At 41.3% G+C, this 18,234-nt stretch overlaps 1 protein-coding gene across 3 annotated transcripts in view; it reads left to right on the plus strand.

Annotated features, from left to right (window-relative positions):
* The first annotated feature begins 12,166 nt into the window (after positions 1–12,166).
* LOC143484076 (uncharacterized) overlaps positions 12,167–18,234 on the plus strand; it is a 70,749-nt gene continuing 64,681 nt past the window's right edge. For 2 of the 3 annotated variants that reach the window (XR_013122536.1, XM_076982572.1), the window contains exons 1-7: positions 12,167–12,239; positions 14,781–14,862; positions 15,178–15,202; positions 15,332–15,377; positions 15,827–15,952; positions 16,147–16,337; positions 17,526–17,629. Coding sequence is in view for 2 of the 3 variants with exons in the window: in XM_076982572.1 (XP_076838687.1) it covers positions 14,811–14,862; positions 15,178–15,202; positions 15,332–15,377; positions 15,827–15,952; positions 16,147–16,337; positions 17,526–17,629 (544 nt within the window). In the remaining variant the exon portion in view is untranslated. The remainder of the gene's footprint in view (positions 12,240–14,780; positions 14,863–15,177; positions 15,203–15,331; positions 15,378–15,826; positions 15,953–16,146; positions 16,338–17,525; positions 17,630–18,234) is intronic. The other variant, XM_076982571.1, reaches the window with a different exon arrangement.

Here is an 18,234-nt window from a genome sequence, read left to right on the forward strand (position 1 = left end):
GCCCAGCCTTTCACATCCCCAGCGGAATGCTGGAGCACCATGTTCTCTGTGGAGTAACAGCTCCTGAAATCGCAGATATGTATGGAGTGTCTGAGAGGACCATCAGGAGACACATGGAACAGAATGGAATACGGTGGGTAACCAATCATTTGTTCCATATACATTTCCCTAATGTAGCATCATCTAGTTCTAACTAAAGTACTGAAAGTACTAGCTAGGTCAGTGTAACGTTTGTCAGTTGAATTTTCCGACCATTTGAGGCTAAATTTGAAAATAGAAAAATGGGTGTAAAACTTCATTATTTCAAGAATTTGGGTTTTCATTTATTTTTCCAATTTTCAAGTATTTAATTTCTGCTTCTCAGGATCAGATCTATTCAGTTTTCTGATTTTACAATGTTTAAATTTTGTAATAAAATCTGATGATATAATCCAACCTACTTTTTTACAAGATGAAAAAAATGGAAAAATTTATTATTTTTTCCCAGGAATTCAGATCCTAATGGGGCAGACATGAAAAGAAGTAAATTGGAAAAAAAAATATGAAACCAGTTTCTTCCTGATGATGCCAAATGGACAAAAAAATATATATTTTTGCACCCAATTTTTCCAGTTTTCTCAAACTAGACTATCTAACTGGTATACTAATAACTGAAGCGGCATGTTGGTGTGTTAAGCTGGTTAATGTTAGGCCCAATCTGTCCTACACCCAACTACAGACCTTGGACAGGTTGTCTGTGTGATGAAGTGGAGGTTGAAGGCTGCTCCTGGGTGTTAAGAGCTTCAGGAGTGTTCCTTAACGCTTCTTCAATCAAACCTGCAGCTTCTCTTAACAGCTCAGGGCAGCTTCTCGACATTTTTATCTCGAAACAGTGAACACCGGTATCAGAAAAAGGTTAAGGCGCGTTAGAGCTGCTCTCGAACATCTGTCATCGCTCTATCATGACTTACTGTGCAATCTAACCAATCAGCCTGCATCGATCGGAGTTAGGCCCGCCCACTGAGTTTGATGGCTGATGTTGACAGATTTAATTATTTCATGGTTCGACGACACGCTTGAAATAATGAAATAAATAATGAAATAATTAATTAAATTATTTAAGTTAAACAATTAATGAAATACAAATATCACAATCAACTAACGATGAATTTAATTACATAAAATTACTTATGCTTCCATTCCATATAATAATTTAATTAATTAAATCTCATTTTAAATATTTATTTAACGTTTTAAACAATTATTTCTTTGTTCATTTATTTATATAATATTGTCACAAATAACCCTCCATAAGTTATACAGTTAATACTGCTGCAGGGACTGAGGGAGAGAAGAGGTTCCGTGCGTGTGTTGTGTGAGCCTGTGGGGATTTCCCTTACGGAATGTTCAGTTCTGAACATTCCGCCATTCATTCTCTATGGGAAAAAGTCAACTTTGAGGACTTGTCCTGCGGACACCGTATGTCCCACATGTCCCAAAAGCACAAGCACACTTCTTCCAAATGAGATCTGCGAACCTGCCAATTTTCAAGGTTCTAGCTCAAAAACTGTGACCTGTGAAATAGAATAATAATAAAAAGAAGAATAGGGAGAACAGAATGTTGGCTTTGTCAAGCCAACATAATGATGAAATTTACGGTTGTCAAAAAAGATACCGTAGTGTTTTTTACAATGTCACCGTTTTTTTTACGGTGAAGTTCTGGCAACCACAGCTGCCAGTCTTTTACCGTAAATTTAACGGATTGTTTTTTACAGTGTACTTACACACCAAACAGGGACCACACCCTTACAGGAAATGTAGCAGAAAGACGCGCCTCCCAATGACCTCTGATATGTTTTGTGATTGGCCAGATACAGAGTTTGTTTGCTCATCCTAAGTATCCCAGATGCATTCCCGACCCGAATTTCAACATGAACCTGATTTTCAACTTGAACCTGAGTTTTGACCTGAACCTGAATTTTAAATTGAATTTTTGCATACCTGAATTAATTTTACAGACTATTTTTAGTAATAATGTAAATGTAATAAAGTAGTAATGATTTCAGGTTCAGGTTCTGGTGACACTAAAAAAGCTCCATAGTCTGTCCACTTCATGATTATCCTGTAGCATTTTAACTGTTATTTTACGTCCGTCTCTGGTGATAGGTTTTCCTTTACGGAGCTGTATTTCGGTGACAAACTGTGCAAAGAAAATATAATTTGAATCAATAGCAAAACGATTGTCCACAGAAAGGAGACGTGCATTGAAGTATCTGCTGAGAGTAACTTTCCTGAATCTCTGCATTTCATCTAAAGTGTTAAAACCAGTAGGGAACTGAACAGGAAAAGCCATGGCCTCTAGTTTTGGCACTTTGAAAAAACTCACTGGTCTGTTTCCTTCTGCTGGAGCTACACAAAAAACACCCTAACCAAATGTTATAAGATCTTGTGCAATATCAGCCGGCTGTAAGCAGGTATCCAAGAAGAAACCCCTGTTCTGTTCATTAGCATCCTGTTCTGAGTTATGTGAGTCCTGAGGATTGCTTTCTTCTGAGGGCTCTGAAAGTGGCTTTCTAGGTGAACTGTCTTTCCCACAGTCTTCATTCACTGTACTGTCATCCCATTTGTCTGTTTCCAGTAAATCAATTGCCTCTGCAATATCATCACTAATATCAAATGTCTTATTCGTCACATCATGTTCATCTGTTAAGTCATTAACTAACTGCTCAAAATGAGAGGGATCATCTATGAAGGATATGTTCTTATATTCAGAGTGGATATCTTTCAATTTAGACAGTGCAGTTAATGTTTTGTTCATGTCTAAATTTTGAAACTGGTAGTGTCCTTTGTATTTCATTTGCCTTTTCAGTTTCACTTTCAGCACCTGCGACTGACTGCTGGGTCTTGGCAAAGCATTGACTGTTGACTCCACCTCTGATGGAACACACACAACTGATCCGTGTATTGCTCTCTGCTGGCCTTTAGGAAAAGTGATAATTTTTGCATGTGCCTTTCAAGAATGTTTAGGTCACTAAGTTCTGATGGAATAGGAGCCAGCTCTAACTTATTAAAAACAGCAATCAAAGGCATGTTTCCTCTGATAAGGTTTTCGTGGCAGCTATGGCAAATCCACTCTCATCCTTTCAGGAACTACACACTGTTCAACACATTCACAATTATCATTGCAAAAATGAACATATTTCCCTGTAAGACAATTTGATACCAAGGCTTGGTTTTTTTGATAGCTCTCACGTTTGCACACTTTGACCTGATTGGGGAACATGGCTCTATGACAACTTGTGCTGACATGAGTTGGTCCAGTCAGTATTTCCATCTGAAATGAGTCAATAGCCTGCTGCATTATAGCATTTACTGTTTCAACTGAATGTGTTCTGACCTCTTTGGACCGTTGTAGAAGATTAATCTGGTGATATCTCCATCGTATGTGTAAAGCACATTGCATTTTGTGAAGCATTTGAAAAAATGCTTCATTAGTATATTTGTGTTTATATGTGTGGCTACTATGATGCACGGACGTAATTTTGGGGGGGGACAGGGGGACATGTCCCCCCCACTTTTTCAAAAGCCTGTTTTGGTCCCACCCAGTTTTTACGGTTAAAACCAAATATTTAAATAGCGATGAATCCATGCCCCCCCCACTTTTGAAATCAAAACTACGTCCATGCTATGATGAATATGATATAGTTTAAAATTAGGGTTATTTCTGTATTTTTCAACAACAGTTTCTCTTTTTCTGTTTGTATGTAAGGTCTGACGCATAACGAGATCGCATGCAGTCTTTCTGTTTCAACTGAAATTCAGGGTCCTTCAGATAACGTCTTTTTATATATGTCTTCTGTCGTAATTTGTAGTCAGCATCATGGGAATAACGTGTGTTTACATATAGTTTTGTCTTAATCTGCATTCTGCATTGGAATAACGTGCCTTTATATGCAGTTTTTGTCTTAATCTGTAGTCTGCATCCATGGAATAACGTGTCTTTAGATGCAGTTTTTGTCTTAACCTGTAGTCTGCATCCCGCAATCTTTAATCTCAGCTTTCTTCTTAGTCTTATGCTGAGGAAAATTTAAATATTTGTCTTTTTGGTACTTTAACTTGCTTACCTTATTTCTTTCATAATAAGTATTTTTTTTCAACTTGATAGCTTCTTTTTGTGACATTTTCTTTAGTACTTTTGGCAGTACTGATCTACGTCTTCGATGTTTGTTCCGTTTTATCTTGGCTGTTTTTGAATTTGATGTAGTGCCTTTAGTGACAGACATGCTGTCTTTACTCACCTCAGACTGTACATTAGAACTATTTGGTTGCTGACTGTCCATTATGCATGTGAACAAAACAGGCATAAACTCATAAATGCACTCATCAGAAGTGTCTAGCAATGCATGGAATAAAAGCAGTCTTTCAGTCATGTCACTCAAATGTTCAAACATCAGCATAACAGCAGTACCCAGGCTGAGACTGAACAACCCTTCAGGAGACCTACAGTGGGAATCAAAGAAACCAGAGCAACCTGAACTGTCCCGGAACACAGCAATAGTCTGACTGTGCATTGTGAGTGAAGCGTAGTTTACGTCTGATGACAGACACTGCAACCTCTCAAAGTTTTAAGAAGTCTGTTGCACCATGAGGTCCATGTTTACTGAGATCCATACTGTGAGAGAAGTTTAGTTACACTGTATGTATGCATATTGTTTGATATGCTGTCTGGAAGCTCATTAAAATCATGTACAAACTTGCCCTCACTAATGAGCTTTTTCTTTATGCTAGTGTACAGCACGTCACCCTGTTTCAAAATGTAATCCTTAACCTGTGAGAGTTCATGAAGAACACTGAGAAATGCCAGTTCATTACAAGTACACTGTCTATTCCTAAAAAACTCAACATATCTCACATCAGCCTGACTGTGAGAAGCTTGCACACAAGTAACTTGTTCTTTCTGTAATGCAGCAGCATCAAACACTACTACTGTACTCTGAGTGCGTGAACATTGGTCTATCATGCCACAATCAGATAAATCCAGCCTTCAACTCCAGTCTTTTCTGAGCTTCAGATCGCTTCCCTTTTCTTTAACAGAGATAATGCCTTTCTTTGCAAATTCTTTATACAACAGTATAGGCCTGTCGCGATAATTACATTATTGTACGATAATTTTTTTAACCGCGATCATTTTTGCTAATGTCGATAATTGGCCATTGGGTTTCCTCGCAAATTTGTTTACATCAGAATAAACCGCAACTATGTTAGATTTCAGAAAGGCACGCAGTGCTGCTCTCTCGCGATCAGAGAGTGACATCTACCGGTTAGGAAATGAGTGCAGTACACAGAGAGCGTACGCGTCAATAACACTGCCTCCACACACACAGATGGAGATGTGTTAGCTCGCGAACGAATTCGAGGCTAATAGGACTTGAAATTATTCGAAATAATTAGCTTTTTATCACATAGTTTATTATAGTGACCGTAGCCCATAGCGCGACTCCGCCCACCTCGGGCGAACCTCCGCGAACGGTGGAAGCGTTTAAACTTGCCGCCACATTCTTTGCAGTGTTGGTCGAAACGATATGTGGTAGTATAAAGAAACACCCCTCAAAAACAGGGGAATGAACATTTATGAATTTTAATGTTACTTTGTGTTTCAGGTTTGAAAAGTGCTGGAATTTGTTCGTTTCACAACAAAAAACTGTCTGACTGAACAGTTCTCTTGTATTACGTTCCAGGACGAAACATGAGAGAACGTGAAGACGTTAAGATTGGGCGTTTTGAAAATAAACAACCATTAAATAATGTGATAAAAAAGCTAATTATTTTGAATCATTTCGAGTATATGTATAAATATTAAACTTAATTAAGTTTAACATGCTGGGAAATACTGAAACGGACCTTGAAAGTGACCTACAAGTGCTTTAATTCCACCTTGTAAAGGTGTATGAATCCTGCAAACATGACTTTGTTCATTGCGCAGAAGCCCGGCGCGCGCAAAGTCAAATTTTGAGAGGTGTACAAACTCGTGAATCGACAGCGCGTGAGAGCCTCGCGCACGGGCAGAGCCACCGTGATTACGTCATTTTCGCCCCGCGGACCCTCACGCCGCGTCAAGTATAAACCAGGCTTAAGTCGCTTTATAGCCAAAGAGATGCTGCCGTTAAATACAGTCAAAAAGAAAACATTTATAAACATGCTGCAAAGATTTGACAAGCAGTATGAACTGCCAAAGAAAACCTATATCTCCCAAACTGCCATTCCAACCTTATATAATTAAGTGAAAGATGGCATTCTGAAAGATTAAAGATATCTAATTTTACTCTGCCACTACTGATATGTGGTCAAGCTCAAATATGACCCCATACATGAGCTTTACAATACATTACATTACTGCAAACTGGTGTAATTGTATTATTATGCTACTATATTATTATTGTGGCACATTGTCTTAAAGCTCCTTTGGGGAGCCCAGAAGCAAGAAATTCTATAATTTAAAATGACAATATTATTGCTTATCGCAATAATTTCTGGGACAGTATATCGTTCTGAATATGTTGTTATCGTGACAGGCCTACAACAGTTACACAAATTGCAGTTACACAAATCCTGTCACTATTGTCAAACTACTGTGAGGTAACAGATTATTATTAAAATCCTGTCAAGCAACACTAATATAAAACTCTGGTCAGGCAACAGGCTAATATAAAACTCCTGTCAGGTAGCTAACACACAAAAATAAAAATCTTGTTAGGCAACAGGCTATTAGAAAAGTCCAGTCAAACAGACTAGACTAATCCTGTCAGGTGACAGGCTAATATAAAACTCCTGTCAGATACACTGTAAAAAAAAAGATTTTTTGACTTTGTAAATGTAATTAAGTTTATTTAAGTACTATCTAAAAGAATTATCTAGTACAGGCTAGTTACTTAAGAATTTCACATAAAATTATATGCAATACTTGGTGTTTCTTTGTAATTGTTTGTCTTCAAATACATTTGAAAATTTTTGTCTAAATAGCAAAGTAAAATTTACGTTTTTGTAATTTTTTCTTTTTGTGAAAAGCTAAACTGAAAATAGCAAGTAAAAGGTTACTTGCAGAGTCCATGCATGTGCAGTGATGTCAGCAAGTCAAACGTTTTTCAGCGGAGCTCAGTGGAGAGTTAACGTACTGTTTAACATGCATGTTTCACTTTTTAAGTAAATGTTATGTTAAAATGTGAGATGAGACTGCCATGTTAATGAACCAACCGATTAGCTTAACTGAGGCAATGTTAGTTTATTTCCAGTTCGTGTTATTGACCTGCCTGGCAGAAGTATTAGCAAAGTAACTTATGCTAATTGGGATTAGCAATTTACGTTCAGAAATACAGATGGTCACCATTAAAGTTTTAACAGTGTAGATATAATCATTTGAATGTACTTTAGATTCAAGTGTGTTTTTGGAAGGGCTTCGCCCTGTTAACGTCTTAGTTATGTAGTTTAGCTGCTGAAGTAATTGTTGTTTAGAAGGGGTGGGGCATTCATTTACCCAGAATGCCACTTGAGTTCATCTAAGGCACCGTTTCGAGGTGAGTGAGGTTGTGCTTTATAAAGGTGTTTGTATGCGTGAAGAGTTTGTTTCTCGTGCGATATTGGCGCACTGCTTGTTTGAGCTGGTGTTACTGTTGCGGCAATAAAAGAAGCAATTTTTCTAGCTTCTTCACAAAATGCAATGCTTTGATTTCGCTGCATGTAACATTTTAATGCTGGTTTTATATCAGAAATAATACTATAATAAAAAATATTTGGCAGTTAAGCATTACTAAAGAGCTTCAAAAGTTACTACTATTATGTAAATAATAGCCATGGGAGAATGTGGTGCTACATTGTTGTAGTAAAAGCTACTAAACTACACTAGTAGTAAAATCTAATTGTATAATTTGTGTACATAACGTGTTGCAAAGTAACATTTACTGAAACATTTGTAGTTAAATACACTGAGAATTATGAGTAAATATCACGAATATATGCTTTGTTAAATTTACTTGCTGTTTCTACGTGGAAAAACTTTCCTAAGTTTTTTTAAGTAAACCATACTCCAAATTTTTTTCAGTGTAGGCTAATAGAAAAAACAAATCCTGTCAACTACAGTAAAAGTAACAGTAAAAAACTACTGTAAGTTAATAGGCTAATATTAAATCCTGTCAGGTAACAGACTATTAGAAAAATCGTGTCAGGTAGCAGGCTATTAGCAAACTCCTCTCAAACAAACTTAACTGAAAAATCTTGTGAATAGAGTAATAGAAAAAACAGATCCTATCAGAGTATTAGAAAAATCGTTTCAGGTAACAGGCTAGTAGTAAAATACTGTCAGATAACAGGCTAATGTAAAAACCCTGTCACACAAACTAACTTTTTTTTTAATCTTGTGAAATAGACCAATAGAAAGGCCAAAAAAGAAGAGCCAGCCACTTTTAACTGCAGCTTCTCTGTGTGGCTTCACACAAATGTATACACTCTCTTACATCATGACTTTCCCCTCCCCCATTCCCCACGGCAACAGCTACAGCATACACAAGTTACACAGTGTACAACTACACTGCGTGCAGTTATGTCCATTTTTGTACTTCCGTGGGTGTGGGTCGTTTGTGAGCGTGTTCGTTTGTTACACCTGTGCCTTGTCTTGAGGTCACGTGGGTCTGTGTAATTCACCTATTTAATGTGCGTTCGCGCAGTGTCGTGTGCTCGTCTTTGTCCAAAGTTCCGTGTCTGCGTGAGTGTTGGGTGTATGCTGCTCGCGCTCCACCCGGAGCTTCACGTCATTGAGTGGAAATAAATGTTCTGTGTTCACCACAAGACGCTTGTCGTGCCTCCTACTTCCTCCAGCACCACAGCGTCACAGAAAGACGAGCCAACAAAAACGAACTACTTCCGCCGCTCCGCGATTCGCGTTTGGAAGGAGAGACACCCCCACGCGTCCCTGGAGCTGCCACCCATGGCTGTGGGCAGCAGCACAACGGAGGAAGCAAGCGCACCACTCCTGGTTCTCCCTGAGGAGGAGGAGACCAGTGAGCCATTCATGGTGGGTGTAGGCGCCTTTGCCCTCACCCCTCCCGAGTGCAAGTTCGGCAGCGAGGAGTCCGGAGAGGAAGAGAGTGTCCCCCCCCCCCCCCCCCTCCGTGTTTTCTGACGAGGAGAGTGAGGGTGAGGCCAGCTGCCCTTCTCCCAGGTCAGTGGCTCCCCAGACGTCGGACGAGGAGCAAGAGACCAGCCCCACTCCACCGTGCTGCTCCGACGCTGACGAGCGCCCCGAGAAGTCAGATGATGACGTCAGCCCTCCCCCATCCGTACACTCCGAGTCTACGTTGTACTACGGAGAGGGGGAGAACGTCAGTCCCCCTCTGTCCCTGTGCTCCGAGACGACGGTGTGTTACGGGGGGAGGGAAAGCGCCAGTCCACCTCCGTCCGTCCTCTCGACCCCGTCCGGGTTCAACAGCGGGAGTGAGGGAGAGAACAGTGCCTCGGTGGGCTCAGCGGACACCGTGCTGAAGGAGAAGGGGTGTCCGCTGGGCGTGGAGGTCTCACGTTCCCCGTTGGTGAGGAGCAGCATAAGCTGGTCGTTCTACCCCGCGTCGGAGGAGCCCATGTCCCTGGACCGGAGTGTCTCAGAGGAAGAGGAGGAGCCGATGGACACGTCGAGGGCTGAAGCACCGGTGATCCCGGGACCGCTAAAGGGGTCCGGCGCGGTCAGTGGGCCAAGGTGGGGGTTCGGTGCGCCCAGGGAGAAGCCGCAGAAGCCGCCGGCGGGCGGCACCGAGTCCCAGTTCCGGCGAAGCCCAAGGAGAGGGTCGCCGTTCCTCGGGAGAAAACCCCGGCTGCAAGGACCAAGAGCGCACCGAGGGGTGCAACGCGCGCTGGAGGCGCGGCGCCGAGGACTGGAGGGACTCCGCCGCCGGTTCCGTCCGCTGCGCCCACTCCTCCTGCATTCCCTGGAGGGATAGCGCCACCGCTAGCGCTTAGGCAGGCGGCTCAACCTTTGTCATGGCTGCCTGTCCCTGTTTGTTTGTCAGCCCCCGTGTTTCTCCCGAACCCCCTGTTCCCTTTTGTGCCTATTATGTTCAGTGTTCCAGTGTGCGTGTTTGTGCTTGTGCCATTGTTTAATGTTTTCTCCCCTGTCTTCCCAGGGAGGGTGTGCTAGAGCTGTTCGCGGCGGTTCCCGCCGTCGGGAGTGACGGCTCTCGGAGGCTCGTGATCCCGGTGGCTCCGGACCTGCCCGTTGGTGTAGGTTCGGGGCTTTCCAGCTGCGCGGGACGCTCCGGGAGTAGTGAGCCCCTGGCGGGGGTTCTGTTACGGAACAGCTCCGGACCCTTCCCTGTGGGCGTGCCGCTACGTTGTCTGCGTGCAGTTATGTCCATGTTTGTATTTCCGTGGGTGTGGGTCGTTTGTGAGCATGTTCGTTTGTTACACCTGTGCCTTGTCTCGAGGTCACGTGGGTCTGTGTAATTCACCTATTTAATGTGCGTTCGCGCAGTGTCGTGTGCTCATCTTTGTCCAAAGTTCCGTGTCTGCACGAGTGTTGGGTGTATGCTGCTCGCGCTCCACCCGGAGCTTCACGTGATTGAGTGGAAATAAATGTTCTGTGTTTACCACAAGACGCTTGTCGTGCCTCCTACTTCCTCCAGCACCACAGCGTCGCAGTCAAAAATACTTGAATAATTCTGAATTCATTTCATTTCATAGGCAAATCAAGGCATTCAGATGTCTTGAGGCTCTCAAATGGAACCAAAATTATGGAAATATAAGAAGTAGGTGAATCAATATGTTGACCCAACTGTCTACTTCAGTTTGAGCCCTGAATGATAATTTTCCTATATGTACTGTCACGTTGAGGACGCCGGCCCCTCCCTTTTGGGCGTGTGTTTACGTCGTCTACGTCTGTGGATCTCCGTGGGTGTGGTTGTGTCTTGTGCTGATTCGTCTCACCTGTGGCTCGTCTCGTAATCACATGGGACTTATGTGGTTTGTCTACTTAATGTGCGTTCGCGCAGTGTCCTGTGCTCGTCGGTGTCTCAGTCATACATGTTCTGTGTGTAACTTTCATGTTATACGTGCGCTGTCTGCGCTCTATGTGTATATATATTAAACGTGACGTGTGCTCTGGAGAGGATTCATGTCTCATCCTTCACGCCGCACCTGACGTCACATGTACAACTTGAGATAACTTGTTTTAAATTTAGTGTTAAAGTGTTTAAAGTTAGTACAAATGGTTCAAAATAGCTCAAATGAGTTTAAAATGAGCTCAAAATGTCCCCTGCACAAAGGTTTTTGTCATGATACTGGGGCCCCCTGCTGGCCGCCTCCATCCACAGCAGTAGTAGTTTGTGTTGCCCTGTTGTTGCTTTGTGTTCGTCTCTCAGGTGGGCGGGGCCTACTATAATTCTTCGCACCTGAGGGCCGTTTGTCTATCTATACGTCTCTTGTCTTTGTACCAGTTGACCACTCATTATGGTTTCCTTAATTAAATTCCTCCTTTTTTTCCTGAGACTGGGGTCATCACTTATTTTTATTTTGCACTCCTCGCCAGTCACAGGGTTAAGGAGGATTTATTTATTTCATAGACATTTAAGGAGGATTTATTTATATCATAATTATTTAAGGAGGATTTTTACCTCTTTGATCTACTTGAACTTAATCCTGCTCAAGTTTTTATTTAAGAAGTGATCTCAACTTTCACATGAAGCTCTTTCACCTGAGCTCTTTAGCCTTAATACTTATGTAACCGTCACCTGCGCTCAACACAAAATGAACGCCACAGACAATCTGAAACAATCTTTTGGGAGTGTGAAGTATTTAAACCAGATGGAGTACACCCCACACCCCTTGGACACTTAAATATACTTTGTGTCATCAGATCAGGGTAGACTTTAGTTACTGTAGTCACTGAACATCAGAGTAGACTGTCGTTACTGTAGTTCATCTGTACTTTCATAATTACTGTCTACTGCCCTGGAGGAATGTTTATTTAATTTAACTGTATATAGCTGAAACATCAATAAAAATCTTGACTTTCCTTTTGCCTGTCTCTCCCTGACTCTCTCTATCTCTCTCTCTCTTTCTCCCTGTCTCCTACTCTCTCTCTGTATTCCTCTCTCTCCTATATATGATTAGCTTCCTGTATAGGTGGAGTCACTGTGAGCAAAGCCGGCTGTGAGTTGCAGAATGTACACACACACACACACACACACACACACACACCTGCTAAGAACATAACTTCCCAGGTAAAGTCTCTCTTATCATTCTTTCACTTTATTGCTGTAAAAATCGTTTCTCAAAAATTATAAGCTAGTCTTTTGAAAACTGTATCATTTTTAAACAATCCATTGGTTTGGCTGCGTTTGTATAATCTGAAATGAAGTATGTTCATTTCAGATTCAGAGGAAGCAAATATTGCATTTCAGAGTAGTTACTATTATTTTTATTATAAGGCTAGTTGTCGTGGTTGTGTTTGGCATTTAATGATACTGTTTTGTGTGGAAACTGTGCTAGTGTCTCTAGTGTTATGCTAGTGCTCTTATGCTAGTTTCTGTAATTGTGTAAATACTTAATTCATGTGTGAAACCATAGTGACGTCCCCCAGGGACCAAACCCCGGCTCTGATATGTTATGTGTGTGTAATTATTTCCCTGCATTGGGGATTTCATTACAGTGTGTATCACATATTATAAATTTTTTATTATTATTACATTATTACTTGTCATTTTTACTTTTTTCTTACACAAACCCCATGACATTAAATCATCCTCTAACCGTATATCTTACATTTGTTACCACGTAACAAATGTTTCAGTGTAATTATGATGAGGTAGAGTTTGATGTGTAATTATTATGGGGTACAGTTTGACAGGTACAGTTTGACATGTAATTATGATGGGGTACAGATTGACATGTAATGATGACAGGTATAGCTTGACGTGTAATTATGATGGGGTACTGTTTGATGTGTAATTATGATGGGGTATAGTTTGACTTGTAATTATGATGGGGTACAGTTTGACGTATAATTATGACGGGGTACAGTTTGACAATTATGATGCAGTACAGTTTGAGGTGTGATTATGACAGGTATATCTTCACATGTAATTATGACGTGGTACAGTTTGATGTATAATTATGATGGGGTACAGTTTGATGTGTGATTATGAAGGGTACAGTTTGATGTGTAATTATGACAGGTTTTAGTTTGATGTACAATTATGACGGGGTACAGTTTCATGTATAATTATGATGGGGTACAGTTTGACGTGTAATTATGACAGGTATGGCTTGATGTGTAATTATGATGGGGTACAGTTTGATGTGTAATATTGACAGGTACAGTTTGACATATAATTATGATGGGGTACAGTTTGATGTGTGAATATGATGGGATACAGTTTGGCGTGTCATTATGATGGGGTACAGTTTGACATGTCATTATGACTGGGTACAGTTTGGCGTGTCATTATGATGGGTACAGTTTGACGTGTCATTATGATGGGTACAGTTTGACGTGTCACTATGATGGGGTACAGTTTGACGTGTCACTATGACAGGTACAGTTTGACGTGTCATTATGATGGGGTACAGTTTGATGTGTCATTATGATGGGGTACAGTTTGACGTGTCACTATGATGTGGTACAGTTTGACGTGTCATGACAGATACAGTTTGACGTGTCATTATGATGGGTACAGTTTGACGTGTCATTATGATGGGGTACAGTTTGATGTGTCACTATGATGGGGTACAGTTTGACATGTTATTATGACTGGGTACAGTTTGGCATGTCATTATGATGGGTATAGTTTGGCCTTACTCTGGTGTACCAGTGGCAGTGGGGCTTGAACCAGTAACCGTTTCATTACTGAACCTGAACCTGAACTTGTAAAAATTAGGAATCTTTGAGATGTGCCCCAGGTGGTACTGAACACATTTCACCTGCCTCTCAGGTAGGAATCTCTCGGGTGACCCTGATTCAAGTCTCTGATATGTATGCAATACCCACACAACCTGAAAAACCAGAACAGCCTTACCAGGGTCACACCTACACAGCAGGATTGTTTAGCTGTGTGTGTTTATGTGTGCATGTTTATACGTGTGTGTGTGTGTGAGAGAGAGAGAGAGAGAGAGAGAGAGAGAGAGAGAGAGAGAGAGCAGTATTGTTAGAAGAAAGAGAAGGGTGAGAAGACACAACATTTAGGGTGGGTGTGTCTGTAGGGGTGTGTGTGTGTATGTGTGTGTGAGCAGACAGCAGACACCTTTGACATATTATTTTGACAAAAACATAGCAATTAATACTAATAATTAAAATTCAAAATCTACTGAACTAAATTATAGAAAGCCTTTCATATACATTTATTAAAAATAAAATAAAATCTTACAAATGTTAGTTTGAGAGTGAAAATGACCAGTGGTTGTATGTCTCATCTAAGCACCCAGACTGTTAAATAGGCTGTGATCCTCGATAAGAAATCTCTGCTCTCTAACTATGAACTCGGCCTTTATGTAAGACAAGAACTCCACAAACAATGAAAGTGATGTGTCACATTCCAAACACAAACCATGTTCAAACGAACACTCACCAAACCTGCTTCTCTTTTGTCTGGCACTGGTCTCGGTGAAACATTCGGCCTTTGTTTGCTCACCTGGTCTCTGACATGTTTAGACCCTTCTCACATACGCAGAGTACTTCAATTAGTAATTCAAATAGACTAAAAATCAAATACAACTTAAATTGTAAATCTAAATGTAAATTTGTTGTGATTGTCTGTTTGCTACAGAGTGTAGAGTAAATTCTTCCTAATCTGATCATGAGGACAGGGTGTCTCTTCCTGCTCTTGTATTTAGGCACTTCATGTCTCCGTAAGTAAAGCTTCTTCACCCATTTCCTAAATGACAATTTTGAATGTGCTGATGACATCAATTATGATGCATAAATAAACAAATCTCTGTTTTATTCTGAATGTTATCTGTAATGTCTGTTTTACGTACTGACTATTATCTGTTCTCTGTTCTGACCTTTCTCTCTGTTCTGACTGTTCTCTCTGTTCTGACTCTTCTACCTTCTGACTCTTCTCTCTGTTTTGATTGTTCTCTCTGTTCTGACTCTTCTCTCTGTTCTTACTTTTCTCTCTGTTCTGACTGTTCTCTCTGTTCTGACTGTTCTGTTTGGTATAGGTACTGGATGTGCAGCTCTGCCCAAGTAAGTAAAGTACTAAAGCCAAAAATTCCGTGACTAGTATGTTTTGTTTTGCACAGTGCTCTCTCTACTGATCTGGTTTCCTCTGAGATTATTTTCTTCTCTGATTGTACACTTTACAACTTTCCACAGTGGAACTTGTGCAGCCAGTGGCCTTACACAACAAAACTGTAGTGCTGTAAGTCTGAAAACACACACACACACACACACACACACACACACACACACACACACACACACACACACACACACACACATTTGTACTTATACACTGATGCCTTCAATTTTTCATTGATGTTAACAGTATACAGTATATAGTGTACAGTATACAGAATATAGTGTACAGAATATAGTGTACAGAATATGGTGTACAGTATACAGAATATAGTGTACAGAATATAGTGTACAGAATATGGTGTACAGTATACAGAATGCAGTATACAGTATACTCCAGAACCAATACAGAATCCGTGTTCTGTTTACTATAATCTCTGTTACATTTCTCTGTATTTTCTGATTGTTCTGCAGCAGCAGAAATGGTTACATCATGATCACGCTATTGCTTTTGTATGGTTTTATTATTTTATGTATTTATTTTTGTTTGTTGTTTTATGCTGGTGTGTGTAGACTCTTAACGCGACAGCTGACTTCCTGGTGTGTGTGGGGGTCCCATCTGGCCCCGGAGCAGAGCAGCTGAATCTCCTCCATCTTCAAGGGCTGGTGAAAGCCATGCTTGATGTCTACTCACTTCTGGTAGGGTCACCCTCGTCTTCATCAGTTGTTTCAACATCAGAACTGCTGCCCTTTGATCTTCTTTAACTGTGTTTCCCCCTCACTCCACTCCTCTCTCTATATCCCTCTGGATCTCTCTATATCTTTTCTCTTTCCCACCTTTTCATCCTCCCCCTCTATCTCTATCACTCTTTCTCGCTCTTCTCCTCTCTCAGAACTCCAGCGTGGTCCCGCTGCTGGACTTGTCAGCTGCCGTCAGTGTGAACCCTGGTGCTCTTCTTCAGGATGAAGACTTCATCAGACTCTGGGTGGAGATCAAACTCACCCCTCTGCTCTCCTCCATATCCCAGTACTTCCTCACCTGCCTCAGCAACAGCAACTTCAGCTGCAAGGCTTACCAGACTGTGTATGAGCACACACACACACACTCACATACACACTCACATACACACTCACACACACACACTCACCCCCCTCACACACTCACCACACCTTCACACACACACATACACACTCCCTCATACTCACCCCCACACACTCACCTCCCCACACACCCCACAGCACACCTTGTCTGAGGGACAGAGAGTCTCAGGACCAGCTGACTGAGGGGATTCTGTTCAGGGGTCAGTTCAGGACCTGCTGACTGAGGAGATTCTGTTCAGGGGTCAGTTCAGGACCTGCTGACTGAGGAGATTCTGTTCAGGGGTCAGTTCAGGAACTGCTGACTGAGGAGATTCTGTTCAGGGGTCAGTTCAGGACCTGCTGACTGAGGAGATTCTGTTCAGGGGTCAGTTCAGGACCTGCTGACTGAGGAGATTCTGTTCAGGGGTCAGTTCAGGACCTGCTGACTGAGGAGATTCTGTTCAGGGGTCAGTTCAGGACCTGCTGACTGAGGAGATTCTGTTCAGGGTCAGTTCTTGGCGCTGTTCTTGGAGCTTTGAACTGCAGCGTTTTTTCTGGGATTTTAAGTGCTTTAAGTTTAGGAAATGTATTAGGTAAATTTTATTATTATTATTACACTTTATTGGTCACTTTAATAGGTACACCTCGCTAGTACAGGGTTGGACCCCCTTTTGCCTTCAGAACTGCCTTAATCCTTCGTGGCATAGATTCAACAAGATACTGGAAACATTCCTCTGAGAGTCTGGTCCATGTTGACATGATATTTTCTCTTTTTTGGATCATTCTCTGTAAAACCTAGAGATGGTTGTGTCAGTATTTGTCAGTTTCTGAAATACTCAGATCAGCCCATGACAACAACCATGACACATTCAAAGTCACTTAAATCACCTTTAATATGTAAAGCACCTGTGTGTGTGTGTGTGTGTGTGTGTGTGTGTGTTTGTTTGTGTATATATATATATATATATGGTCTTTATATAACAATGTGTGAGGTTGAGCATGTGTGTGTGCATTTAGGACTGCAGAAGCTATGTCAGCATTTCTCTGGTTAGTGTGTGTGTGTGTGTGTGTGTGTGTGTGCACGTGTGTGTGTTTATGCATTTAAGACTGTAGAAGCTAAGTCAGCATTTCTCTGGTTTGTGTGTGTGTGTGTGTGTGTGTGTGTGTGTGTGTGTGTGTTTATGCATTGTAGAGTGGAGAAGCTAAGTCAGCATTTCTCTGGTTTGGACCCAGTACAGCAGAAATGGATCTATTCATTTTTCATGTACCCATTCCTGTCCAGAAATACATCAGCAGGTAAAATATACACTTCCAGTTACTACTGATGGAACCTCCCCTCTCAGTTAATTTTAATGGAACAGCCCTTCACTGTTAATATTATAATTCAACATTTATCAGTGAAACAAGATCTCCAGATTAGTCCTACAATCTCCTGATTAGTCCCAAGATCTCCCGATTAGTCCTACAATCTCCTGATTAGTCCCAAGATCTCCAGATTAGTCCCAAGATCTCCTGATTAGTCCCAAGATCTCCCGATTAGTCCTACAATCTCCTTATTAGTCCCAAGATCTCCAGATTAGTCCTACAATCTCCTGATTAGTCCCAAGATCTCCAGATTAGTCCTACAATCTCCTGATTAGTCCCAAGATCTCCAGATTAGTCCTACAATCTCCTGATTAGTCCCAAGATCTCCAGATTAGTCCTACAATCTCCTGATTAGTCCCAAGATCTCCTGATTAGTCCTAAACATCTCATTACTTTAATTAATGGTGCTAAATCTCAGGAGTAACAGGAGACACAGTTCCATGTCATTACCCCTAATGGAACAGGATTCACGAATTATAATCATTCCTAATGGAACAGCCCAACATTATTATTCCTAATAAAACTATACATCCCAT

This window comes from Brachyhypopomus gauderio, chromosome 20 (assembly GCF_052324685.1).
Source record: "Brachyhypopomus gauderio isolate BG-103 chromosome 20, BGAUD_0.2, whole genome shotgun sequence".
Taxonomy (NCBI): domain Eukaryota; kingdom Metazoa; phylum Chordata; class Actinopteri; order Gymnotiformes; family Hypopomidae; genus Brachyhypopomus; species Brachyhypopomus gauderio.